The following is a 27,525-nucleotide window of genomic DNA, read 5'->3' as shown; positions in this document are numbered from 1 at the left end:
CAGCCTCATACATATATCTCTCCTTCTTTTTTTTTTTTTTTTTTTTTTTTTTATAATTGATAAAGATGACTATTTAAATCCTAGAAAATTCTAAGAGCATTCATACGAGTTCATACAAAATTTCTGTATATTTTACTATGAAAAACTACTTTTTCTTTTACCTAACCACTTTTCAAAACATCCACATCATATTATTTATTCTAAACTATATTTTATTAAAATTTCTTTTTTTTTCCTTGATTTTTTTAATTATTCTACTCTTTCTTCATCCTCAAGAAACACAATAAAATAAAATAACTAACATGCACAATAACGGTGCTTGTGTATATTTGTACAACAAATGCATAAACTGAGGAGATGATTTTTGGAGCCGAACAAAATTTGAGGCTTATGCTATTTTATATCCAATAATGTAAATGTTCTTAAAAACATGACATCGCCCCTAATAGAAAATTAAAAGCCTGTCTTTCTTTCTTTCTTTCTTTATTTTATTTTCTTTCCTTTTACATATATATTTTTTTCCCTGGCAGAAAAGAAAGTAATAATCATGATTCATAAGCTAGCAAAATTTATGACGAAGAACAATTGGTCACGAGACGACCATTGAATGAGGTCCCTTGGAAGAAACAAAAGGAAAGGAAGTATCACCGTCTAATTAAGTAGAGTGAAACACAATTCAACAGTTCAAACTTCAAAGACCTGTTTGTCCACTTCGAGCTTGACACACCACCTTTTTCTTGTGGAAAACCAGAAGAAAACAAGGAATTAGTGCAAACAATCCAATTGGATGGCCAGGCCAATGATCATAGTCATAGTCATACTCAACAAACTACCTAAACTAGTTAGAACCAACCAACTGGTGGTTGGATGTTGTAGTATTGCTCAGATGCTTAGAACTAAAGACTTCGGGTGTTTGAACTTAGAATGAATGTCTTTAGTTCTAACCCGAAGTAACTTTTGTCTCATCATTTACAAGGAGAAAGACACAACACAACCATTTCATCTTTTTCAATCAAACGTGATATCCTAAACGATGAAGCATCTCTCCCTTGATCGGCGGATCCAATCACTATTTCCTGTTGCATTGGCTTCTCTTCTAGTCCTAGGAACTGTACGACTAGTTCTGGATAACTTGAAGAGCGACCACAGCCAGATTTTCCGGCTATATGGCTGGCCAAGAGGTGAAAAGCATAGGTTACCAATTGTTGTCTCTCCCAAGGATCGTATTGAAGAAAGATGCAATGTGTTTGAAGGGAAATGGGTGTGGGACAATGTGTCATATCCTCTTTATACAGAAGAGAGCTGCCCCTTCTTGGTTAAACAGGTGACTTGCCACAGGAATGGGAGACCTGATTCCTTCTACAAGAATTGGAGGTGGCAGCCTAATGGATGCAATCTCCCAAGGTAAACACTATTTGTATATCATGTATTTTTTTGTTAAAGCACTTATCTTACTTTCGGAAGTAAAGATCAAGGTTGATCACTGCTCTACAAAGCAATAGAAGCACCTTGTAAAATGCTAACCAAACAAAATGTCAAGATGTTATTTCATGTTACTTTCACATACATTTGTTTTGTTGCGATGTGGAAATGAATTCCAAAATATAAGTGAAATCATTTTTTGTTTTAGACAAAGTTTCATTCTCCTTCCATCCTATTACGTAACGATTCAGAATTCATTAAATCAATTAAGCAAATTACATGACTATTACATAGGTTATGTGATTACAACTACACTTTGATAGTCATTTGAGTTGTCATTAAGTGGGTTTAAGAAAATTTTTGCTTTTTTTTTATTAGTGGAAATTCATTTATGTTTTTAATTAGATGGCAGGCCACATTGCCACTTCATTTGATGATTTTATGGATCCACCAAGATGTTTGACAAATCATTGTAGAACCATTTCATTTCATTTCATTAGGAGAGAGATTTGTGGTTCAAAATTTCTTGGAAAGAAAATAATAGAACTGTGTCATGTTATTTGTCATACCACCACTTTTATTACTGATGATATGGAGTTTTGGAATGTTTTTTGACCTCTCAGGTTCGATCCATTAAAGTTGTTGCAGATCTTGAGGGGTAAAAGGCTTATGTTTGTAGGAGACTCTGTACAGAGAGCCCAATTTGAATCAATGGTCTGTTTAGTACAATCGGTAATTCCAGAAGGAAAGAAATCCCTTCGAAGAGTTCCCCCTAGGAAGATCTTCAAAGCCGAGGTACTATTCCCAATTTGCCTATTATCCAATAATTACTCCAAAATATATATATTCAACAGCAATGATCAAGCTTTTATATATAGGGAAACCAAGTATAACTTGTCAGGTTTTGAACTATGATGATAAACTTAGGAGCACTCTATTAAAATTTGGATTTTTTTTTTTTTTGTTTTGTTTTGTCAGGAGTATGATGTATCGATTGAGTATTACTGGGCACCCTTTATCGTTGAGTCTAACTCGGATCATGCAACAAATCATACCGTACTGAAACGGTCGGTCAAGCTTGACTCAATAGCTAAGCATGGCAAAGAGTGGGAAGGAGTTGATGTGCTGGTATTTGAGAGCTATGTCTGGTGGATGTATAAGCCTCTTATCAATGCAACGTGAGTATCAGATTCTATAACTCACTAATTAAAACCCAAGTAGATTTTTGTACATCAGGGATTGTGTAACCATGTAATTAACTTATCTTTGGCAATTAATCATAAAACTGCCAATTTTTTCATGGTGTTTGTATGTTTCATGGAGATTGAGTTGGTCCAGCGCATATAATCAAAGTCGTGAAAATGAGAGAGAATGACTTCTGTGATCCATCATTGTTTCTAGCTCGTGGATTTTTTTGCTTTTTACAAAAAGGGTCCATCAAGCATTCAAGCTTTCTAGTGTACATCTTACTTTTACATTTCAGTTTGTCCTGTAAAACTATTTTGAGTGGAGACTTGAGTTTCAGAATCTAACACTACCTGCCTTTCGTGGTTTTCTGATTTCAGATATGGATCTCCATATAATGTGAAAGAATATAATGTGACCACTGCCTACAGACTAGCCTTAGAAACATGGGCAAATTGGATAGACTCCAAGATCAATCCTCATAATCAAAAGGTGTTTTTCATGAGTATGTCTCCAACACACCTATGGTGAGTTTTACTTTATATATGAATTTGTGGATGATAAAGAATACATAGCATCACCTCCCAACCATTTCCTTTTGGATGTTTCTATTCCGCCAGACACATAAAGCCTAGAGACTACACATTGATAGATAGCTTTCCTCTAATCCCTCCCTAGAAACTCCCCCATCATTTTTGTGTTTTCCAGTGTTTTGGACTCCCATATCACTGGTAAAGGACTTGGACTTGGACTTGATTTCAGAATTCTAGAATAAATGCAAGAGATTTCAGTTCGGCTAGACTAAGTGCTAGGGAGAACCGAGTTCCTCAATAATTAACTAGATTAAAGCCCAAGAAGTCCCTCAAGTTGAAGTGTAATTGGACTACAAGCTTCTAGAAAGGCACCAAGTTTTTGCCCCCAGTTTGAAAAACATCACTTACTGTTTTTTTTTTTTTCTTTTTCTTTTTGGATGTAGGAGCTGGGAATGGAAGCCTGGAAGTGATGGAAACTGCTTCAGTGAGTCAGACCCAATCCAAGGTCCATACTGGGGCACTGGCTCAAGCCTCAAGATCATGGACATAGTACATGACATATTACAACAATTAAAAGTCAATGTAACACTTATGAATATTACACAATTGTCAGAGTTTCGAAAGGATGCTCACACATCAATTTATGGGGAACGCAAGGGAAAGCTCTTGACTAAGGAACAGAGATCTGATCCAAAAAAATTTGCAGATTGCATTCACTGGTGCTTACCAGGAGTACCTGATACATGGAATGAGATTTTGTATGCTTATTTGTTGAAAAATTATCACGGTTTTTTGTAAATTAAAACTACACCAAGAAATGTGATGCAACCCTCCATAAAATTTAGGAGGCAGCATTACATGTTGCTGAGGATTCAAAATTGCAATCTTGTTTATCAATTTTTTGAAATGGGAGGATTTTCTTTCAAAAAAAGAAAGGCCACAGCTCAAATAGGGAGAAAAAGCAATGACTACATCCACAAGTACTAATGTATGCATTATTAGTAAAAGAGTATAATTACCTTGTACCCCAAAGATGTTGCAGTATTTCGAAACTTAACCAGAAAAGAATACTATTAATCTAGAACTGAAACAGTCATTGAACTTCCTTATTTTTGCATGTGTACATTGAAAGTGGGAGCCTCATCTGCACAGGAAATACACTCTCTGACCAGTCTAATTGCAGCTATATACAGAGGTTTATTGTTTATCTACAGAAGCTCCCATTCGGTGTCATATGAAAGTTCTAATTGCAAATTTTTCGAGTTTAAGGATTTTGCAGGGGTAGATGTCAAAAGAGGTTGTGATCCATCTTTGCTAGACCCCATGTCAACATCTCCATACCAAATTGCTAGTTGTTCATATTCCTTCACCAGTCTCTTCTTTGAAGCAAATGCATCTTGAATCTTTTTCTAATACGGGGAGAGAGTAATTATAAAAATAATAAAAATAAAAGGATTCAGTTGCCAAACTCTTCAATGAAAAGTTAAAAATAAATCAATTTAAGGCATAAAAGATTCTAATATAGTTTCCAAGAAGCACAATTCCTTAATGCTGAAGTACATACAAGAAAATTATTGCTTTCAAAAGCCATAATAACTCCAAAAAACATGTTCCAAATAGGTTTCACTTAAGTACATTCTATGTATTGATATATTGAAATTCCAAACAAGTGTGCCCTTTCAACATGAGAAAAAGGAACAGAACTCACCATTTGATGAGTTCACTTTGACAGATCAAGCATAATAAAGCCGATCAGATTTGACGGATATGGCCTTTTCTCTTAACAAAAAATGTTATTAAGGTCAGGAAAATGATGATCAGTTTCCATGGTTAGAACTCATCATATCTAATTCATTACTGTAAACTAATGTTTAAGAGGGCATGTTAGACAGTGCATTCCTACCCATTTTTATTATGTTAGCATTCAAACAAATACAACAAGAACAGTTTTATCAGAAAAAGAGAGTACCCTGTACGATCTGAGCTTTCGCACTCTATGAGAGACAGCATAAAGTTCACTAGGTTCTACAATGACACAGCTTTCATCAAGCTTCACCTTGTCACACAATTCAATGGTTTCCATATCAGGGTCATTAATATCATTGTTCCAGTCATATGAATGTCCTGTAAAAAAGCTTTATTAGTGATAAGTGATAAGGTAACAACAAAAGATATCGCAAGTGTAGGGATTGTCAGCTATAATTTCCAATCAACCAACCTTGCTAATGCAGTCCAAAGGGCATTCCAGTCATTATGTCAGAAACAAAAATATCATGAGAATCAGACTAGCTACAATTATATTCAACCACACAGAATGACGACCATTCCCTCTGGTACCAAAGGTGTATGATACATCAACTGCTGTAGTATTCAACATTAAATTTAATTGACTATGAAACAGAATGCATAGGACCATGTCCAAGTAAAAAAGGATTTTTTTACCCAATGATGTAAACATTCTAGATAACATCCAACACTAACATTATTATTATTATTTTTTTCTTTTTGGACGAAAGGGGAGAGAAGGGAAGAGAAAGGATCCATTCTCCTTTGCTTGGTTAAAATGAAAGGGAGGAAAGAAAGGAAATGTGGAGAGAACGGGTTTCTATGGGTCCTACCAATTTTTTACCATTTACTAAACCATAAAATTACTCTTATGCCCTTGAAAAATTTTGACTTTTTATGAAATAATTTTTATATCTTCATAATTAATTGATAATTTATAATTTAGTAATTTTCCTTCCCTTTCTCTTTCCCTCTACATCCAAGCACGCTGAGAAATATTTTCTTTCCCCTTTCTTTTCTTTTCCTTTTTTTTGAGTAATTTCCCCTTTCTTTTTTCAATTTCCCTTTCCTCAAGATCTTCTCTTCACTTCCCTCCCCTTCTATGCAACCAAATATGGTGTAAAAGGCCAGTCAGAATGGATAAACCCCAAGCTGAAAAAATGGAAGTTGGACAAATCCAACTCCCAGAGACACAATCAAAATCTGTACCTGGATTCAGAGAATCACATGCCACAAAAAAAAGAAAAAAAAAAGAATGGAATAAATGTTTCAATCCAAATAACTTTATTGCTACTGTAAAATTTCATACAAGTTGGGTCAAGAAAGAAAATCAATAGTACTCAAACTGAGCCCATCATTCTAAATAATCCTAAGATTAAGAGAATCACATCTCAATTTTATATGCTAACTGAACAATAGATGAATCAAAAGGCTAGAAAAATATGAAAACATAATTATTACCACATGACATGAGACATAAATAAGGGTTCAAAGAATTGTGTATATAGAACCTACTTAAGAAAAAAACAATAATTTACCACATAATACACATCTCAAATTTATATGCTAACTGAACGATAGATGAATCGAAAGACTAGAGAATATGAAGACATAATTATTACCAACTGACATGATACATAAATAAATGTGAAAAGAATTATGCATATAGAACCTGCTCAAGAGAAAAAAAAAAAAAAAAAACCCAATAATTTACCACATAATACATTGTCCGCCTAGAAGGCTAGAACACAAGGTTCTGCTAGAATGATGTAGTAAATGTGAAAAAATAACATAATTTGAGCTCCTGAATATCAAAGGAAGCTCTGCATCATCAAAAGTAATGCTGTCAAAGAGCAATCAAGCCCTACATTACCCAGAAGAAAGACCATTGTGATACATGGTACAGGTGCATGAATATTGTATACTACATGTCCAAGAAAGTCAAATGCTTAGAATAGGCTTATTAGACGTTAAATAAAGTGGTCTTCAAGTTAAAATGTTTCAAATTTTAACCTAGTCTTGCAGAAAATCTGTAATGTATATAAGATTCAAACATTACTTTACACCTTTAAAAGTATAAATAAGAGACGGAAAAGACTGAAATCTTCAGACCGCCAAAATTCGTGCATTGGTAATGAAATTGTCACCGCATTTGGGATTGAGTAATCAAGAAAGTAGTGTATTATGGTAACTCTAAATTCATGCCTTTGATACCCCCACAAAGACTTTGGAATCGACCTAAATGCAATCAGTAAAATGATAAAACAGTGCCTAAGGAATGGAGAAAGTAAAATGCTAGATTACAAAACTATGGTTAAGATTCTTCAAGGCTAACAACATAAGCAATTATCATAACCATCATCATCACCATTTATTTATAACTACCAAAAAGAAATCAGAGAAAAGGCCGATGAGCTCTTGCTCACGCACTTCCTTTTCCCGTAAGGATTGAATGGAGGGTAAGGTCATGGGAACCATTGGATGTGTGTGTTACTTACCATTAAAAATAAATAAATAAATAAAAAAAGAGCCAACTGAGGGGAAGGGGCAAGGTAAGGAAGAAAGCACATTAAAGTCTCACCTAGAGCAGATTCAGATGATTCATTCAGAGACAAAATTTCCTTAATTCTGGAAGTGTCTTCTTCTGCCAAAATATTAGTTAATTACACCAGTTGTATTGGAAACATAGAAAATTTTTATAATGTAAAAAGAAAAAGTACCAACCAATGGATTCCAATGATACTATACTGCTGGAGGAACCAAGTCCTGACTCGACTGACTTATTCTTACAGGAGATAATTGGAGCTGGTGGAGAAGAGGGGAGCTTACTGGAATTATCACAAACACATTCGCCAGAATAATTACAAGATAATGCATCCAGGGAGTTGTCAGGTGATTTTCCAGACAGACTAAAAGATTCTGCTAACAGGGAACTGCAGGCAGATAAAGGCCTCATCTCTTGTATTATTTTCTCACCATATACAACTGAAAAGGATGTTTCAGAATAAGTAAGAACACTTGAAACATCAGAAACAACCTCAGTGACATCTACAAGGCTATCACAAACTGTTCCCATTTTTGGGCGAGATTGGAACTCCACACTATGCAATGAAGATGCTGGTGAAACCTCAGCCAGAACTCCAAATGCATTTTCATGATTATCATCATTAAACTTACCAGAAAATAAATTTTCAGAGGATTCTTCATCACCTGGAGAAATTAACTCCAACACCTCAGGTGCAGACTCCTCTATTGCATTTTCATGATTATCAACATTAAACTCACCAGAAAATAAAGCTTCAGAGGATTCTTCATCACCTGGAGAATTTAATTCCAACACCTCAGGTGCAGACTCCTCTATTGCATTTTCTTCAGTGCTCTCATTTGGATTTTCTCTTGTTGGAACATCATCAACCTTTTGGAGAGTTTTGTCTGTCACTGCCTCCTCAAGAGAATCTACAGAAGTTGGAGGAGTTAGACTTTTAAGGTGAGACCCATTTAATGCATCTGGCAGCTGTTTTGTCACAAGATCAACTGCTTCAGGCTGCACATTTGATTGCATTATGACAGTAACTTCCTGCTTTTTTTCATCACCCATCATTGACTTCAAATAGGTGCCAATAGCAGCATTACTTTTCAAAGCCACAGCTTGAGCTTCACGCTTTACAGAATCCACTAATGCATCTTGGACAACATCGGAATAGAACTTTTTCACATTTCCACCCATATTTTGCAACTGGTTTTCAACATATTTAACTGTATCCTGTACATGAAAGCAATTAAAAATTATGAGAGGAAAATCAGCTGCAGTCAAAAGCTTACTTGCAACTAAATTGAAGATGGGTTGGACCAGATTACATCAGTGCATCTAACAAAGTTATTTGTTTAAACACACAACAACCAAATAACATCCAGTGAAAACAGTGAAAATGCCAGTCTCATGAGAGGATTAGTTAAAGAGCACCAAAAAAATATAGGGAAGAGCTTGTGGAAAAAGATAAAATAGAATCAAAGCTACCTTGCTCACAATATCATCCACCTCTTGGCACACAGCTTCAAGCTTCTGGAAAAAATTTCCAACCCAGGATATACCTCTACGATTCAGATCCATTGTGGACATGTACTATATTGCTGGAACCAATGTTTTAGATACCTCAACCCTTGTAAAAGGCACCAGGAATTAGAATTCAAGGATGATAAAATTTACCTGCAGACTTTCAAAATATAAAAAATTTGTCAAGATTCACATGACAGATTTGTAGAACACTAATTCCAGCAAAACCAACATCCCAGCTCAGAGAAACTGTGTAGAAGATAATCCCCCATAAATTGACTACTAAAGTAGCGCATTTTGAAAAAAAGAAAATAGATATACAAGATAAGATACTTTTTCCTATCCCTCAAGCTACCAAAATAGAAAACTTAAGGGCATTTAGGATTAATCTAGTGCAATGTGTTAAAACAATAATTAATTGGAAGAGAGTCATAGAAAATCCAAGGTGTCAGCAAGACTCTAACTCATCATCCAAGTGAGACAATAGCTCAATCACTTCTAATATAATATAACAGCATTAACAAAGGAAAGAGAGTACATCACACAATTCTCTTTAGTCATTACAGTTTTACAACTCTTTTTTTTTTTTTTTTTTTTTTATAATAATTCTATAGTTGTGGAGAGAGGGATTTGAACCCTGGACATCTCCTTTGGAAACAACAGGAGGTGCTAGTTGAGCTACAAGGCTCTTAGCCAATTTTACAACCTAACGTACTAAGCAGCATAGAGTATTATCTATGTTAGAAAGTGGACTTCAAAGTTTACAAATACATACACCATAAATAAAGAAACCATAGATCAAGAATTTTTCAATAAGTAAATACCAAAGTGTATATAACATTTTTTTCATGTTACCCCCAATATATATTATCAACGAGACAGAAAACTGATGGGAGATGGAGAAACCAGAATGTTCTAGAAAGGCAACAATAGCAAGGAACAAGCTGGTCTGAACCAGAGTGGTTTCAGAGAGCGACAACAGCTGTGACAACTTAAGTGAAAACCCAGACCAATCAATAAAAAAAGTTCAAATCCATGAAGATAAGCTACTTAGCTTTACACTAACCAAATCAAAAGATAAACTTCTCTGGATAACGACCATCGAAACAAGTGATGGTTATCTTAAAACTCAGACCAACTTTAATTTAACATACACTCTCGCCAAACCAACCATCAGGATTGTGATAAAAAGAAAGAAACTTTGTCCCAAGGCCGAAATGGGAAATTATTCTTGTTTTGATTTTATGTGTAAATCAGTGTCACGTAGCAAATTTATGAATCACCCAGACGAGATGATCAAAGCTGTAATTATTATAAGCTGCTTTGGCGGCCAATAAATAAATGATCAAATATGTATGTATTAATTTGTTCCATTATTTCCCGCATAAGATAAATCAATGAACAGCACAGCACAGCACACTCACTATTATGAAAAAGAAAATTTAGAGAGACATGATGTATTATCATCAATAAACTGATAACTATATCAAATTAAACACGTAAACGGTATATTAAATTCAGCGCAGAAAGCGTAGCGTAAAGAAGAAAATGAGGAGGAGTGGTTACCGGAAACCTGCAGCTGCAGCAGGAGGTGATCGGCTGTAAGATTATTTATTAGCGCAGCTTTTTTAGAGAAACAGTGGTGAGAGAGGTTTTGGTTTTGTTTTTGTTTTTAGAGATGGAAAGGGTTTAATTATTAATAATTTTTATTTATTTATTTTAATTTTAAAATCCGCGAATTGTTAGGTATTGGTTACTTTTACCACTACTACTTTTAGACTTCAATTCTCAATGTTGAATTCAGATTTATATAGGGTCCGTTTGGATTGAACTTATTTTTGCTGAAACTGAAAACTGAAACTGAAAACACTGTAGCAAAATAATTTTTAAATGTGTGAATAGTGCTGTGGGACCCATTTTTAATGAAAAAGTTGATAAAAAGTGGAGTTTGTGGGACCCGTGAACAGTGCACAAGTGCACTGTTCATAGCTGACCGGGTCAAAAGTTGCGGCTGGGAGAAAAAAAAAAAAAAAAAAAAAGAAGGAAACGCACCAACAAAACGCAGACGGGCTATCCAAACCCAGCCATAGCCGACGTGCAGCATAACTTGTTCTATCCAACCTTTTTTTTTTTTGCTAAACTTGTTCTATCCAACCTTTAAACTTATAGTTTCTCAAACAAACAAACAAAAAAACCTTTAAACTTATCAAGCCTCTTGAGTTTTGAGTGGTGTTTGTAACCTGTCTTTTGTGTTACAACTTATTAATTACTCGCTACTCCTTTGTGTTTCTGTTTTTTTCTATAATAATAAATAAAATGCCTGTTTGGTAGGTCATTTTAAGCAACTTTTAAAGCATTTTAAACATACTTTGTCACCTACATGTATATCAAAAACACTCAAACAACATTATTCAAACTCTTCTACCAAACACCTAGTTTAGAACAGCTCTGTTTTATTTTAATTTTGGCTTAAATGCAAAACTCGTCTTTTATATTTTATCACAATTCATTTCAGTCTTTTAACTTTATTTTTGTTCATTTTAGTCCTCTAAATTTCAAGTTTATTCAATTAAGGTATCTTTATCAACTTCTGTTAAACGTTGCGTTTAATTGTCTAAAATTTTAATTTTTTTCTTCAAATTTTTTAACTAAAAAATCCAATTAATGATTGAAAAATATTTTCTATAATTTTTATATAAAAAAATTTAACAAAAGTTTGCACAAAAACCTTAATTGAATAACTTGAAACTTAGATTACTAAAATTAATTATAATGAAACTTAGATGGTGAGTTTTGTATTTTAACCTTTTTTTTATAGAACGAATGTATCTAAATCTATTCAAGTATCCAACTATTATCTTGTTTGGATGTAGTCACATTTCTCACACACCAAATTATTATTGGGAGGAATCCGAGGCTGAGGCAAAACCTCAATTGGACATATATTTAATTTTCATTTAGTTTTAAAAGATTTGGTGACTTTTTTTTTTTTTTTTTTTGTTTATTTGTTGAGAAAGTTATATACAAAGACAGACTCAAGAAGGGCCCAAAGCACCCCCCCCCCCCCCACATCCCCCGCGCGGTGGCGGCTTATGGAAAAGAATATACATACAGTAGGTACATTTTAAGCCATATATATATATATATATACACACACACTAGTTAAAGGCCCGTGCGTTGCACGGTTTAATGACAAAATTTATAAAATATATGTAAAAATAATTATTATATTTTAATAATTATTATAACAAAATAAATAATTCTTATGAATAAATAAATAATTCTTATTAGTTGTGTTATAATATTATTTTTAGTTACATGTATCAAACTATTTGCATATGAATTTTGCATTTAATGATTCTACATATGATTACAAACCTTTCTTAGGATATGCTTGAAATCTTTTATGACAAACCTCTAAAAAAAATCAAGAAGAAAATAAATTGAATTAAATAAAAAAAAAAATAGAACCATATAAATTGTAAAGTTGTGTATAAGTCTATGATGGCTTTAAAATAAAATTAAAAAAAATAGCTCATTTCAACTTTGATTTTACTATTTTAGTCAAATAAGTTCGATAATTGCAAAGGAAAAAAAAAACCATATTTTATAGTGATGGCTCAAGAGTAAAAATAATCAATGCACCAAAAAAATTGATATTGGAAGAATGATGACTTTTTAAAGATTATGAAAATTTAGGAATTAAAGTTCGAAAATTTTACAATTAAAAAAAATGATTAATGAAAATTTGTTGGGAATAAAAAATTATACTAATAATTAGCAAAATTTTTTAATTAATGTTGCAAACCAATACATAATACTATGCATACTTTACATAAATATGTATTAAGTGATAATATTCAAAATATAAATATATATATAAAAAAAAAAAAGGGAACAACATGAATAAATCCAAGTTGAAAAAATAAATTTCATTTTGTTTAAAAAAATTATATAAAAAATCCTATTAACTTAATAGTGGTGTATTTAAATGATCCAAAAAAATAATAAAGCATATACTTTTGCGCCTAATCACATCTAGCAAATAATAAAGCATTCAAAATATTGAAAGGCAATTTAAATTCATGTATGCTTGCATGAGATACGTACTTGTCCACCATTGCTTGAAAAAAACACAAAAACAAAGAAGAGAAATACATACCTATAATACTTTGGATGGTAGGTTTGATAAAAACTTCTACTATGGATTTCATAGACATCAAATTGCCTAAGTAATAAGAAGAAAAAAAAAAACAAAAAACAAAGGAGAGTTAGATTTCTAAACAACATAGAAATTATAAAAGAATGAGAATTATTAATAATAATGGGGGAGAGAAAAAAAGAAGAAGTTGTTATGCCTAAGAATATATAAGAATACACGGAAAAACAGAATATATATATATATATATATATATATAGAAAAATTTCAGTTGTAAGGAAGTTATATAAAAAAAAATGTTGACAACAATGACATGAACGTAAGTAATAATAAAAAATAATGAAAAAAAAAAAAGAAGAAGAAGAAGAAGAAGAAGAAGAAGAAGAAGAAGAAGAAGAAGTAAACGTGAATGATGCTAATAAGCAAATAGGATAGATTTTTTTTTTTTTTTTTTTTTAAAGTTATAATCAGTTTAGAATTTTAAAGTTATATAAAGAAGAAGAAGAAGTAAAACTCAATGTAACTTTTTTTTTTTAAGTTATCTAAAGATGATTTATTTACAATTTAAAAAAAAAAAAAATTTCAGGCACCTAATCTAAAATTTTTTAGATAAAAATGTGTCATCTATATCAATTAACGTAGGCCTGGACCTCATGTATATCAATTAGTTAGAACTCTACATGAACGTTAATCATAATTCTATATTAAATTTTAGTGTTTATCCAAAGAATAAAAAAGTGAAGGAATGGATTGGATGAAGAGTTTGGATTATAATCAAATTAAAGTTTTTAATCAACGTAGAAATTATAGGAGAAGAAAATAACAACAAAAAGAATTTATATTTATTAGCTAGATTGATATTAGATTTTTAAAAAAAAATTCTTACGTGAAGCATTATTTTTTTTTAAGTATATTTTTTAGAGATAAAAATGAATTAAAGTCATGATTCTTTGAATTAGAGATAAGAATAAATTAGAGTCCTGATTAATTTAATATTAATCTGCAGTTTTTTTTAGACATGAATTAGAGTCCTAGTAGTATACTATTCCTTTTTAGTTCTTTAAAAATCTAAAAATTTAATAAAATTTCTGTAATTTGGTGAAGTCACTTAGCGCAACCACGGCTTCTAAACCTAACTTTTATTATATAGTATATAGTATATATATATATATATATATATTGAAAGGACAATGGGCCCAAAAATATATGTTGGGCCTTGGCCTTGTTCGAGGAGAGATCAATAGTAAGGAAGACGTAAGACTTTGAACTTCTCGAGCCAACTATGACTATAGAGGTAGGTCGAGGAGGAGCACCTCCTCAGCTAAACAAAGAAGAGGTCAGAAGGTGAGTTATATTATCCAGAGTGACATTCTAGGAAGTTCTGTTGCTAAGAATATGCACTGTGAATGTATAGGACAAAATGAGAGCTGAGAAATATCTAGAAGAAAGCTGCTACCACTGCATTAAATGCTCTGTAGTTAACTCTCTGGCCGCATTAATGAAGAAATGATATTTGAACAGTACTTTTCAGCCTTACAGCTACCCCCAAAGACTTCAGGAGAGTACTAATGGGACAAGTATCAACACAAGCAATCTAATGTCCACGTGGAGGGTAGAGATGAGAGAGGAGATATGGTATAATATAGGAGGAAGGTCCTAAGAGAGGGGGATCGAGAAATTAAGAGAAAAATATTGTAGCAATCAAAAATTGAACTTGTAATCAAACTTGAGAGAAATATAAGAACTAATCTCCTCGAACTGTGTCGAGGACGATTTTAATTAGAATAAACTAGTCAATCTTCATGTTCTTGTCATCTGAATCCACTTTACATGTTGTCTGATTTATTAAAACCCAGTTTTCCAATCCACTCTCTACAAATTCATTGTATTGGGCTTTTTGGGCCTAAGTTCATTTATCCTTTGGGCTAGGGACTCAAATTGTGTCCTTACATATATATATATATATATATATATATATATATATATTTAGAACCCTCTTCTAAATAGCTTGGCCCTCTCCATTCCAAAATCATTGGTCCAACCCAACCCAAACCTAATTAAATCCTCAACCTAAAACATAACAAATTTTATTTAAAAACCAATGGTTTTTTTGTGTCTTTTATATTTGTTGGTAGATAATTGCACCTTAATATATTAAGAAACAACGATTTTGTGTATCTGTCTTGGTTGATAGTTTGTTAATACTGTATGGATTTTTTTTCTTATACTCCTGTACGGTACCGAGCTTCCAAAGCCCATACTGGCCTTGGGCCCAGACCCATCTAGGCCCCGGGCCCAAGCCCATACCGGCCTTGGGCGCAGGCCCAGCAGAAAGTTCCAGTTACCTTATGCCCTTCTTGAAACTGCCTTAGAATAAAAACAAGTTTTGGGTGTTAAGTTCCCAGAGTTGACCGGTAAATCTTTCCCGGTAGAGCGCATGAGTCATATCCGGGAAGGTCATGATATGCACGGGAACGTGAGTTGCCGAACATAATCGGTGAAAATGGAACCAAGTTCCAAGATCATAAATGCTGCACCGCCCTTTCACCTAAACAACCACTTTAACCAGATAATACTGGACCTTCAGTAGCACTAACGGTGACTGTAATCATGATCACCCCACTAACCTTTGCTATAAATAGAAGAAAGTTGGGAGAAGAAGGGGTTCAGAAAAATTGAGAGAAAACAGTCAAGGAGAGGGTACTAACTGGGTGTTACTTTGAATCTCTCTGCCGAGAACGACCCATTGTAGGAAATACTTAAGCCCACTACAAATAAATTGTGAGCCCAAGTGACCTAAGGTCCAGCAGCCTTGCATTTGGTTCTTACAATTGGCGCCCACCGTGGGGCTCTCCTACAAAACTGTGGTTTGAGTGAGACTCAAGCAAGGGAGATGTCTGAGGAGCGTTCAGGAGGGCACGTTCCGAGCAATTCCGCAGGATCTTCTCGGGGATCGACGTGGAGGGAGAGAAGGCAGAAACGGCTGGAGGATAGGGAGCATCCAAGAGGAGAGGAAAGGTCTGGATTGGGAGAAGGATCGGCCCAGACACACCGGACGATTTCAAACGTCTCAGCACATCGGCACCATGATGATAGAGACCGGGAGCTGGAAGCAAGGGGTCGGCGCCACGAAAGGAACCACAACCCCCAACCCAGGAGAAACCGTGGCGAGGAAGGTTCCAGCCGATCTGTTACACAACAACACCGAGACCGATCACGTTCTCAAGAGTCACGTCGACACTCCCGGGAGACGCGTCGTAGACGGGACCGTTCCCGGTCGCATGGGTATGATAACCAAGGGTCAGAGTCACCAGAGGAGCGGCGGCACCACAACGCCGCGATGGACGCCATGAGCAGGGCCTTGCGAATGGCAGCCCGGTCTCCATTCTCTGATGAGATTGAACGGGCACCCATGCCGAGCAGATTCACGCGTCCACCATTCAATTCCTATGAGGGGAGGACAGACCCCGTGGAGCATGTCAGTCATTACATCCACATGATGTCTTTGCATGCGCACAACGATGCATTGATGTGTAAAGTATTCCCCTCTAGTCTCGGCTCTACCGCACTGAGATGGTTCAATGGGTTGCGGAAAGGTTCTATACACAGCTTCGCCGAGCTGATTCAGGAGTTCGGCAGCAGGTTCGTAACATGCAGCCGAGTGCAACAACCGGTCGACGCGTTGCTTTCCATGAAAATGAGGGTCGGGGAAACCCTTCGGAGTTATGCCAGCCGGTACTGGGAACTCTACAATGAGATTGGTGGGGGAAACGAGAAAATTGCGGCTAGCACATTCAGGATGGGGCTCCCCGAGGATTCTGAACTGCGGGAGTCGCTGACAAGAAGACCCCCGGAGGATATGAGGCAACTGATGAGACGCATAGAGGAGTACAAACGCCTGGAGGATGACCGGCTGCAAAGCAGGGGGAAAGCTCCTTTTACGGGGAGATCTCGGCAAAGCATCTTGCCGCCAAAGCCGAAAAGGGACTTCAGAATGCAGGAACCAGAGGTGCAGATCGAGGGGGTTAATGTGTTGTTTAAAGAGCCCGTGCACAAGATACTGGAACGGATAATGAACGAGCCATTCTTCACATGGCCGAACAAAATGGGAGGCGACCCATCTCGGAGGAACCAGAGCCTATACTGCACCTATCACAGAGACAAGGGGCACACCACCGAGCAGTGTAGGGTATTGAAAGATCATCTCGGGCAGTTAGTGAAGGCAGGGCACCTGAAAGAGTTTGTAGCAGATTCCACTGACCGGGAGACCGGGCAGGGCGCCCAACAGAAAAGGAATCCCCTTCCACCACCCCTGGGGGTAATCAACGTCATTCATGCCGCACCGAGAAGAGCAGCAGCGGCAAGGAGGGTAATGACAGTGGCTTGCGCGGAGGGAGAGTCATCCAAGAAGCAAAAGAAAGTTGGACGGCTAGACATCTCATTCGGAGAAGATGATTTCGAAGGAACCATCCAACCGCACGACGACGCTTTGGTGGTGACAGCCCGGATAGGCGGTTTCTTGGTGAAGAGGGTGATGATTGATCAGGGTAGCGGGGCTGACGTTATGTACCCGGACCTCTTCGAAGGACTCGGGTTAAAAACCCAGGATTTGGCGAAGTATGACACGCCATTGGTCTTGTTTGACGGGAGAATTGTGATTCCCGAGGGGCAAATCTCTCTCCCAGTGGACATGGAGGGCAAGGAAGTTATAGTTACGTTCATAGTAGTCCGATCATTCGCACCTTACACCGCAATCCTGGGGAGGCCGTGGATTCATGCCATGGGGGCTGTTCCGTCCACCCTTCACGTAAAAGTAAAATTTCCTACTGAGTACTGAGTTGTAGAGGTAAGGGGGAATCAACAGGTGGCGAAGCAATGCCTCGTAGCCGCGGTCCGGTGGGAAAAGGAATAGCTCGGCCAAGCTGAGCACGCTGAGAAAGAGACTGCATAGCAATTACAGATACCCCGGGAAAATGGGGCGGACGTTGCCGAGGAGGTGCTGAAGGTAAGAATTCTCCCAAATAGTGACAAATACTTCCAGATAGGTACAAGCATGAATGACCGGGAAAGGGTAGAGATGTTGTTGTTCCTGTTGCAGAACATAGATGTCTTCGTGTGGAACCCGTATGAAGTGCCCGGCGTAGACCCCGAGTTCATTGTTCACAAACTCAATGTGGACCCATCATTTCCCCCGAAAAAGCAGAAACCGAGAAGAGCATCAAAGGAACACGTCGATGCAGTAAACCTGGAGGTCCAGCGACTGAAGGAAGCCGGGGTCATAAAAGAAATATTCTTCCCGAGATGGCTAGCAAACACTGTCGTAGTGAAGAAGAAGAGCGGTAAATGGAGAGTTTGCATGGACTTCACCGATTTGAACAGAGCGTGTCCCAAGGATCCATTCCCGATGCCCAAGATTGATCAGCTAGTGGATGCCACGTACGGGCACCCGAGAATGAGTTTCCTGGACGCCTTCCAAGGCTACCACCAGATTGCCTTGGCGCCTGAGGACCGAGAGAAGACAGCATTCATATCCCCGAACGCAAACTATCACTACGAGGTCATGCCGTTTGGATTGAAGAATGCCGGGGCCACCTACCAGCGTATGATGACAAGGATGTTCCGGGAAAAAATTGGGTGCACGGTTGAAGTCTATATCGACGACATGGTGGTAAAAAGCATAAAGGAGTCGCTGCATACTGAAGACCTTCGGGGAGTATGCGAGATACTACGACGACACAGGCTGCGCCTCAATGCCGAAAAGTGCACTTTCGGAGTGGGGGCTGGCAAGTTCCTGGGTTATCTGATCTCCACTCGGGGAATAGAGGCTAACCCCGACCAAATAGAGGCCGTCAATCGCCTCAAACCACCGAGCAATCCTAAGGAGGTGCAAGTGCTCACCGGGATGTTGGCCGCCCTGAACCGATTCATCTCCAAGTTTGCCGATCGCTGCCGGCCATTCTATCAACTTCTGAAGAAGTGGAAGGGGTTTCAGTGGGATGAAAGCTGCGATGAAGCTTTTCGAGAACTAAAGGAATATTTGGCAAAGGCGCCGAGGTTGACGGCCCCGGAGCCCGGGGAGGATCTGTTTATGTACCTTGCAGTCACCAATCATGCCGTAAATGCTGTGTTACTAAGGGACCGGGGAGTGCAAATGCCGGTGTATTACGTGAGCAAGACCTTGGTCGATGCCGAGACGAGGTACCTGCCTCTTGAAAAGTTGGTTTTGGCCTTGGTGCACGCCACTAGGAAGTTACCACACTACTTCCAGGCATACACAGTGTTCGTCCTCACCGAGTATCCATTGCAATCACTGTTGAAGAGATCCGATTTCACAGGACGGATTGCTAAATGGGGGACTCGGTTGGGATCGTTTGACATAAGATACCGACCTAGAAGCTCGGTGAAAGGGCAGGTTCTCGCTGATTTCATCGCGGAATTTACACCTAAGAATGAAGGCAAGGTAATCTGTAGTGCGGAGATTCGCCCGTGGAGGTTATTTGTGGACGGCGCATCAAATGCTATGGGGGCCGGGGCTGGTATTGTCATTGTCACCCCTGAAGGTATGCGACTGGAACACTCCTTCAGATTGGGGTTCAAAGCCTCGAACAACGAAGCCGAATATGAAGCCCTGCTGGCCGGATTGAGGGCAGTATTGCATCTGGGCGCCAAGGACGTGGAAATCTACTCGGACTCTCGGCTGGTTGTTTATCAGATCACTGGGGACTTCGAGGCTCGGGATCCCCGAATGAAAGCTTATCTAAGGACGGCAAAGCAAATTATCGGTCAATTTGGAACGGTAAAGATATCCCAAGTAGCCCGGTCACAAAACAAGCATGCTGACTCTCTTGCCACGTTAGCCTCATCGGCTACCGAGGACACCCCGAGGCTTATCACGATTGAACTTATAAGGGAGCCAAGCATCTGTGTGAAGACTGCTCTCGACCAGGCCGGAGTAGAGGTTGCGCAGGTTGCGGTGGCCGGACCATGCTGGATGAACCCGATCATAGACTTTCTTTCCGAAGATAAAGTTCCAGAGGATGAGGCCGAGGCCAACAAGATTCGACGAATGGCTCCCAGGTACTGGTTGTCTTCAGACCGAAAGTTGTACAGAAGGTCCTTCGCGGGCCCTTACCTCATGTGCCTGCATCCTGAAAGAGTCAAGGAGCTTCTAACCGAGCTGCATGAAGGAGTATGCGGCGGGCATGCTGGGGGACGATCTTTAGCACACAGAGCAATGACGCAGGGGTTTTGGTGGCCACAGATGCAAAAGGACGCCGCCGAATACGTTCGGAGTTGCGAACAATGTCAAAAGCACGCCCCAATGATCCATCAGCCGGCAGGACATCTAAATCCTGTCAGCAGCCCGTGGCCATTTGCACAATGGGGGCTTGACATCCTCGGGCCATTCCCCCGAGCAACGGGGAACCGCCGTTTTGTACTGGTGGCTGTGGATTACTTCACAAAGTGGGCTGAAGCTGAAGCCTTGGCCAATATCCGGGATACTGACGTGAAAAAATTTGTGTGGAAAAACATAGTCACAAGGTTTGGGGTACCGAATTCACTAGTGACAGACAACGGGCTACAGTTCGACAGCAACGCTTTTCGGACTTTTTGCAGCGAGCTCGGCATCAAGAACAAGTATTCAACCCCGGCATACCCCCAGAGCAACGACCAAGCTGAAGCAGTAAACAAGACTATTTTGAACGGGCTCAAGAGAAGGTTGGATAGAGCGAAAGGAAGATGGGCAGAAGAACTACCCAGTGTTTTATGGGCCTACCGCACAACCCCCAGGAGATCCACGGGGGAAACCCCATTTTCTCTGGCATACGGAGCAGAAGCAGTGATACCAACCGAGGTGAGCTTATGCAGTGCACGGGTCGCCGGGTTTGACCCCATACAGAACACCGACCTTATGATGGAGCATTTGGACTGGCTAGAAGAATGCAGGGAAGCCGCGACCGTACGTCTTGCCGAGTATCAGCAGAAGCTGGCGCAAAGGTACAACCGAAATGTAAAGACCAGGGAATTCAGTGCCGGGGAATTAGTGTTAAGAAGGGTAGTGGGGAACATGCGGGACATGGCTGCAGGGAAGCTTGCTCAGAGTTGGGAGGGACCATACAGAGTCACGGCTGTCGCAGGTGCAGGGGCCTACTACTTGGAGGATCTGGACGAGAGGCCGCTCCCCCGACCATGGAACGCCAACAACCTGAAGAAATTCTACGTGTAACCATCAATGTAAGCCAAAACTTGTATTATATTAAGGCTAAGGGCATGATGAACTTTTTTGTCTGTGCTGTTTTTGACCCCGTAACCACACCAAGAGAATCGCCAATAAATCCTAAGGACAGAAACCTAACCCTCGGCTCGATCAATATCGTCGAGCAGGTGAAAACCTTACGAATAAATCCTAAGGACAGAAACCTGACCCTCGGCTCGATCAATATCGCCGAGCAGGTGAAAACCTTACGAATAAATCCTAAGGACAGAAACCTGACCCTCGGCTCGATCAATATCGCCGAGCAGGTGAAAACCTTACGAATAAATCCTAAGGACAGAAACCTGACCCTCGGCTCGATCATTATCGCCGAGCAGGTGAAAACCTTACGAATAAATCCTAAGGACAGAAACCTGACCCTCGGCTCGATCAATATCGCCGAACAAGTTAAAACCTTACAAATAAATCTTAAGGACGGAAACCTGACCCTCGGCTCGATCAATATCGCCGAGCAGGTTAAAACCTTACAAATAAATCTTAAGGACGGAAACCTGACCCTCGGCTCGATCAATATCGCCGAGCAGGTGAGAACCTTACAATCAAATCTATAAGGACGAAAACACAATTCTCGGTTAAACCAAAACCTGATAAAAACCTAACCCTTTTGCAAAAACTAAGTCCAATAGCGCTCTCAAATTACCCACAGCGCCGCACAACAGGTTTTCGGGGGTACCATTCTATTAAGCGGCCATAGCACTGATATAATTCAAGCAAAACACAATCAGAGATAATTTCATTCAACAAATTGAGACGGAAAAAGAAAACAGACTACTAATTAAACAGGTAAAAGCAATTGTTCAATCACCACATCCCGGTGACGTGGGCAAATAAAACCAATAAGTAAAAACAATTGTTCAATCACCACATCCCGGTGACGTAGGCAAATAAAAGTAAAATAAAAATAAGCTAACAAGTAAAAGTAAAATCAGCTGGGAGGTTGAGTCGGTGGTGGCACTTCCTGCTGGACGGTCAGGGGAAAAGGCTGGCCCTCACCAAGAAGCTCCTGCACGGTAGGTATGCTCGTGACCTCCATGTCCTCGGGCTCGGCATGAGAATCGATTTGCTCAACCAACTCCCTCATACTGGCCGTCTCCTCCTCGTCAAAAGTAGCCGGGGCGTTCTGGACGGCAGGTACAGGGTTCGAAAATGGGATCTGGCCGGGGTCTCTCAACGGCGAATCTTCAGGAACTCCCATTGCCTGAAGAGCGGCAAACCACCCGGCCTCGAAACCCATGTGCCGAGCCCGAGCCACTACCGGCTTTGCGGAATTCTCGGCGTCGGCAAAGCCTACGTCATACCACTTTTGCTCCGCGGCCGCCAAGCCTGCCCTGAGATCGGCTATCTCCTCGGCATGGGAAGTGTTGAGGCTGAGGGCTTCGGCTAGTTTGAGCTCCATCTCGTTTTGCTTGGTCAGGAGCTCTGCATTCCTTTTTTCGGCTAATACCCGGAACTTCTCCGCGGCAGCAGCCTTCTTCTCAGCAGCCTCAGCAATCTTCAGCTTTTCCTTAGCCGTTTTTACCGCTGACTCCCGCGCCCCCTTCTCGCGCTCATTCTCCTCATCAAGCTCCCGTGCCCGGGCAGCCACAATGTGAGCCAGTTGAGCGGCCTAGCAAGCACGAAGGTTAGCAAAGAGACAAAAGGAAATTTACATGGAGTAAATAGACAAAAGAATTACCGCGATGGCGTGCCACTCTAACCGGCGCCCCACGGACTCCTCGGACCCATCATCAAAGGCGTGCACGTCCTCGGGAAGTTGGAGAGCTCTAGCCAAGGTTTGGGCAATACGGCCGCCCTCGCCCTTATCCCACATCCGAACAGAGGCGGTTGAGGGCAATGGCTTGCCGTCCAGAAGGAACTTTGGCTCCCACGCAGGAGCCACTTGGGAGGAGGACGCGCCCCCCGTGCCAGCTTCGGTTGGCGGCTCGCACATAACAATTCCCCCTGCTGGTCGGGGAGGAGTCTGGACAGCGGCATCCCCCGGGCCCGTTGAGGGTTGCTCGGTTACATTCTGTTTCTTACGGGCCCGTCCGGACTGCGGAGGGGGAGGAGGCTGAGACACTGGACCCCGACCCTGAGTAGGCGGGGGCTGGCTGGTCGGCCGGGCACCAGGCACGAACCTGTCAAGGGTCATTACTCTCCTTGCCACCATTCTTGCACCGGGCTGGATCGCTTCAGCTGGCAAGTTAGCTGCTTCTATCACTTGCTGATTATGCTCGGCGGGTGGATCCTCGGGATGGGGCTGCTCTTGGGCTTGATCCCCTTGTTGTATGGCTTCGTGAGCTCTCTCTCTAAGGCGCAGGGATACCTGTTCCGCGGAATCGTCTCGCAGGGGGACTAGTTCGTCCGCGGCAGTGAACCGCCGACCAGATTCCCTCGCTTCCCCGGTTGTAAGCTTTGGCGGCAAGAAATTCACGTACTGGACGTCTATGTACGATAGCAGGGGGCTGTCAACTATCAGCGCCTGCTTGAAAGGCTGCCAAGTAGAGTAAACCGGTTCCACGCCGAGGATCAGGTGTGAGGCCCGTAGTTGCCCGTCCCAATGCACGTAGATCTCGGAACGGAGGACGAAGTTTAAGTCCCTGGTGTGGACGGCTCTGAGGTCCTGAACAAACACTTTGCCGTCTGCAAAAGAACAGGTGACGCATTAGCTTTTAACAATAAAAGATTTTTCTTTACACAAACAATTATAAGAAGGGGATGGTACGAACCCACTTCACGCCGTGTGAGGGGGCAAGGGATCTCCCCGGCAAACCAATTGCCGCGCACCCTGACGAACTCTCCGGCGGAGTTCCTGTTCGAATCGGGTAGGCACGATATCAGCCGTACCCGAGCATCCCTCGTCTTTAAGTAATAATTTGTGGATTTGCTCCTACAGAGGCTGTACATTTGGTTAATATCATGGTGGTCTAATTGTAAGTTAAAGGTATGGTTCAACTGGCTGACACAACTAACTACCCGGTAAAAATTGGGGGGAAGCTGGTCGGGGCACAGCCCATAGTAGGTGAGCGTGCTTATCAGGAGGGGATCTACCGGGAACCTAACCCCACCTTCTAAAATGGACATCAAAGGAAAGAAGGCTGTACCCTGCCCTCAGTGGAGTTCCATATCACTCTCATGGCAGTAAGCCACGTCCACGTCATCGGGAATACTAAATTTACTCCTAAAGGTGGCCAAAGCGGCCGGGGTATCTAGAAGGTAAGAATAACCCATCTATAAAGCCTAAAACTACAAGAATGAACTCAAAGAAACAAAGCTGAAGGAACAGGAAGGGGAAGGAAGACTTACTTTGGGTTCTAAGGAGCAAGAGAACGCTGAGCAAGCAAGCGCACAGAAATGTGATCGGCAGAGAGTAGGCACTAAAGATCAGAGGCGAAGGAAAAATGGAATGATGTTTGGGGAAGGACTATTTATAGAGCCAAAAGAGATGGGGGAAGAAGAAACGCTTAATCAAGCAATAAATGGGCACAGCCTACGAGCGACCCAACGAATGCCAAGCGTAACCAATTTGCGCGCCGCTTCGGTTCACGAACCGTCAGGCAATAATGACGACTGCGCCTGGCGCCGCGAAACGGCGCGTCTTTTGAGATGAATATTAATGAGAAGTGACAGCCAGAAGTCCCAGGCTAGAAGATTCCCGAGGACCAAAAAGCCCAGGCAGCTCCTTGATTCTCCTCGCGACCGAGTATGAATCAAGGGGGGGCTATTGTACGGTACCGAGCTTCCAAAGCCCATACTGGCCTTAGGCCCAGACCCATCTAGGCCCCGGGCCTAAGCCCATACCGGCCTTGGGCGCAGGCCCAGCAGAAAGTTCCAGTTACCTTATGCCTTTCTTGAAACTGCCTTAGAATAAAAACAAGTTTTGGGTGTTAAGTTCCCAGAGTTGACCGGTAAATCTTTCCCGGTAGAGCGCATGAGTCATATCCGGGAAGGTCATGATATGCACGGGAACGTGAGTTGCCGAACATAATCGGTGAAAATGGAACCAAGTTCCAAGATCATAAATGCTGCACCGCCCTTTCACCTAAACAACCACTTTAACCAGATAATACTGGACCTTCAGTAGCCCTAACGGTGACTGTAATCATGATCACCCCACTAACCTTTGCTATAAATAGAAGAAAGTTGGGAGAAGAAGGGGTTCAGAAAAATTGAGAGAAAACAGTCAAGGAGAGGGTACTAACTGGGTGTTACTTTGAGTCTCTCTGCCGAGAACGACCCATTGTAGGAAATACTTAAGCCCACTACAAATAAATTGTGAGCCCAAGTGACCTAAGGTCCAGCAGCCTTGCATTTGGTTCTTACAACTCCAACCCCCTAAAAATCTAACTTTTGTTTGGAATATTTTGACTTTGGGGGCAAAAACAACTAAACCATTAATTTTAATGATTTCATGGAATGTGTTTAAATGTTTCCAATGTTCTTCTTTTATCTTTTTTTCTTTCTTTCTTTTTTGAGGAAAATGTTCTTCTATTGATTTAGAGTAGATGATATCATGTATATAGACAATTGACCAATTTGTGAAAGGATTGAAATTTCCATTCATTATAGTTTGAATTTCACTAGAAGCATTTTTCAATCCAAAGAGCATTACATTCCATTCATAATGTCCAAATGAGGTTGTAAATGCAATTTTATACTTATCTTCTTTGTGAATTTGGATTTGCCAAAATCCACTTTTCATGTCAAATTTGGAAAAGATTATTGCTTGACTTAATCTATTTATTAGATCCTCTTTGTTTGGGATAGGGTATATCATTCATTATAATTTTTTTTTAGTGGCTTGTAATTGATAACTAGTCTTAGTATTCCTCATTGAAGTTTAGTGTTCTTTTGGACATAAAAAACTAAACACGACCAAGGGGATTTACTTTTTCTGATTATTCTTTTATTTTATAAATCTTTTATATATGTTTTGCAGTATTCTATTCATTCTGACTCATTTGAATTGGTCGTGCTTTGGTTGGAATGTTTCTTTCATTGAAACCTTTTATATGAGGTAGTCTTACTATATGTTTCTTCTTGCACCAAAAGGCATTAGGGGTTTCCGAACAAACTTCTTGTTCTATTTTTTGTTGAAGGATTTCACTGGTTAGTTTTTTTTCAATTATTTCGTGCTTGATTTCTTATTTTAAGAAGTCCATTTGTTGTGATTTTTTTTTTTTTTTTTGGGTAAAAGAGGATAGCTGACATTGAAATTAAATAAGTCTATTACAAAAGATTCCCTCTTTATCAAGGGTACATAGCTGATCCACCACAGGCGATGGATAAGAAAACAAAATAAAGGAGTCGACACTAGAGCTGCCTAGTCTCGCTAAAGTATCCGCGCACCAGTTTGCTTCCCTATATGCGTGCACAACTTGCAAGCTAGGGAAAGTGTTCAAAAGGAGCCTACAGTCAATGAGGAAAGGTTCAAGTGAGAAGTTGTTATTGGATTTTTTCATAAGATGGACAACAGCTAATGCATCAAGTTCAACAATCAGGTTTGGGATGTTTTCATCTTTAGCAAATATGAGTCCATCCTAAAAGCCCATAGTTCTACCAAAGCACACCATTGATCCACTCCCCTTTCTCATTTCTTAACAGGCCTCCACAGCCAACTTGCCCCAGATTGCCTAGAGATGACTCATCTATATTCAATTTCACCCATCCCAGAGGTGGCTTCTGCTAAGACACCACCTGATGTTATTTATCCAGCTTGTTCCTTCCTTCCATAGCAATAGCAAAAAACTCAGTAGTTTTCTTTAGACATTGGATGTGGAAGCTCTCATCAATCATTCTTTTTCTAAAGGTAAAAATATTCCTATGAAGCCATAGGTGCCAAACACCCATAGAGAAGATGACTTTCCAAGATATGCCATGTTAGGATACAGTTGCTTTAGAGGTGGAGTTAGAATGCATCCAGTCCATAATGCCTTTAGAGGTCCCTTTGTAGTCAAAGGGGATCCCTAAGAATGTGGTATAGGGATTCAACTTCCTTATTACAAATTGGGCAAGTTCTATCAAGAATAAAACACCTTGAACCCAACACTTTGCAAGTGGGAACACTATTATCCCAATACAGCCATAAAAAGAACATTATTCTAGGTGTTGTAGAAGCTTTCCAGATCCACTC

At 39.9% G+C, this 27,525-nt stretch overlaps 2 protein-coding genes across 6 annotated transcripts; one reads left to right on the top strand and one right to left on the bottom strand.

Annotated features, from left to right (window-relative positions):
• Positions 1-872: 872 nt before the first annotated feature.
• LOC126695149 (protein trichome birefringence-like 31) lies at positions 873-4,165 on the top strand. Its single transcript, XM_050391800.1, has 5 exons — positions 873-1,404; positions 2,046-2,217; positions 2,401-2,600; positions 2,988-3,134; positions 3,584-4,165. Exons 1-5 carry the CDS (start codon positions 1,034-1,036, stop codon positions 3,936-3,938), a joined length of 1,245 nt encoding a protein of 414 aa, XP_050247757.1. The 5' UTR covers positions 873-1,033; the 3' UTR covers positions 3,939-4,165.
• Positions 4,110-10,705, bottom strand: LOC126695148 (uncharacterized). Of its 5 annotated transcripts, none has more exons than XM_050391797.1 (7): positions 10,546-10,705; positions 8,944-9,139; positions 8,103-8,688; positions 7,650-7,910; positions 7,507-7,569; positions 5,110-5,264; positions 4,110-4,549 (listed from the first exon to the last, which is right to left on the bottom strand). In XM_050391797.1, exons 2-7 carry the CDS (start codon positions 9,043-9,045, stop codon positions 4,349-4,351), a joined length of 1,368 nt encoding a protein of 455 aa, XP_050247754.1. In that variant the 5' UTR covers positions 9,046-9,139; positions 10,546-10,705; the 3' UTR covers positions 4,110-4,348. The 5 variants fall into 5 exon arrangements, with proteins under 5 accessions (XP_050247754.1, XP_050247755.1, XP_050247756.1 ...); XM_050391798.1 differs by having other exon boundaries at positions 8,211-8,688; XM_050391799.1 differs by having other exon boundaries at positions 8,244-8,688.
• Between the last annotated feature and the right edge of the window lie 16,820 nt (positions 10,706-27,525).

This window comes from Quercus robur, chromosome 8, assembly GCF_932294415.1.
Source record: "Quercus robur chromosome 8, dhQueRobu3.1, whole genome shotgun sequence".
Lineage (NCBI taxonomy): Eukaryota > Viridiplantae > Streptophyta > Magnoliopsida > Fagales > Fagaceae > Quercus > Quercus robur.
Note: the sequence above shows the minus strand (reverse complement) of the source record. Positions and strands in the feature narration are given on the sequence as shown.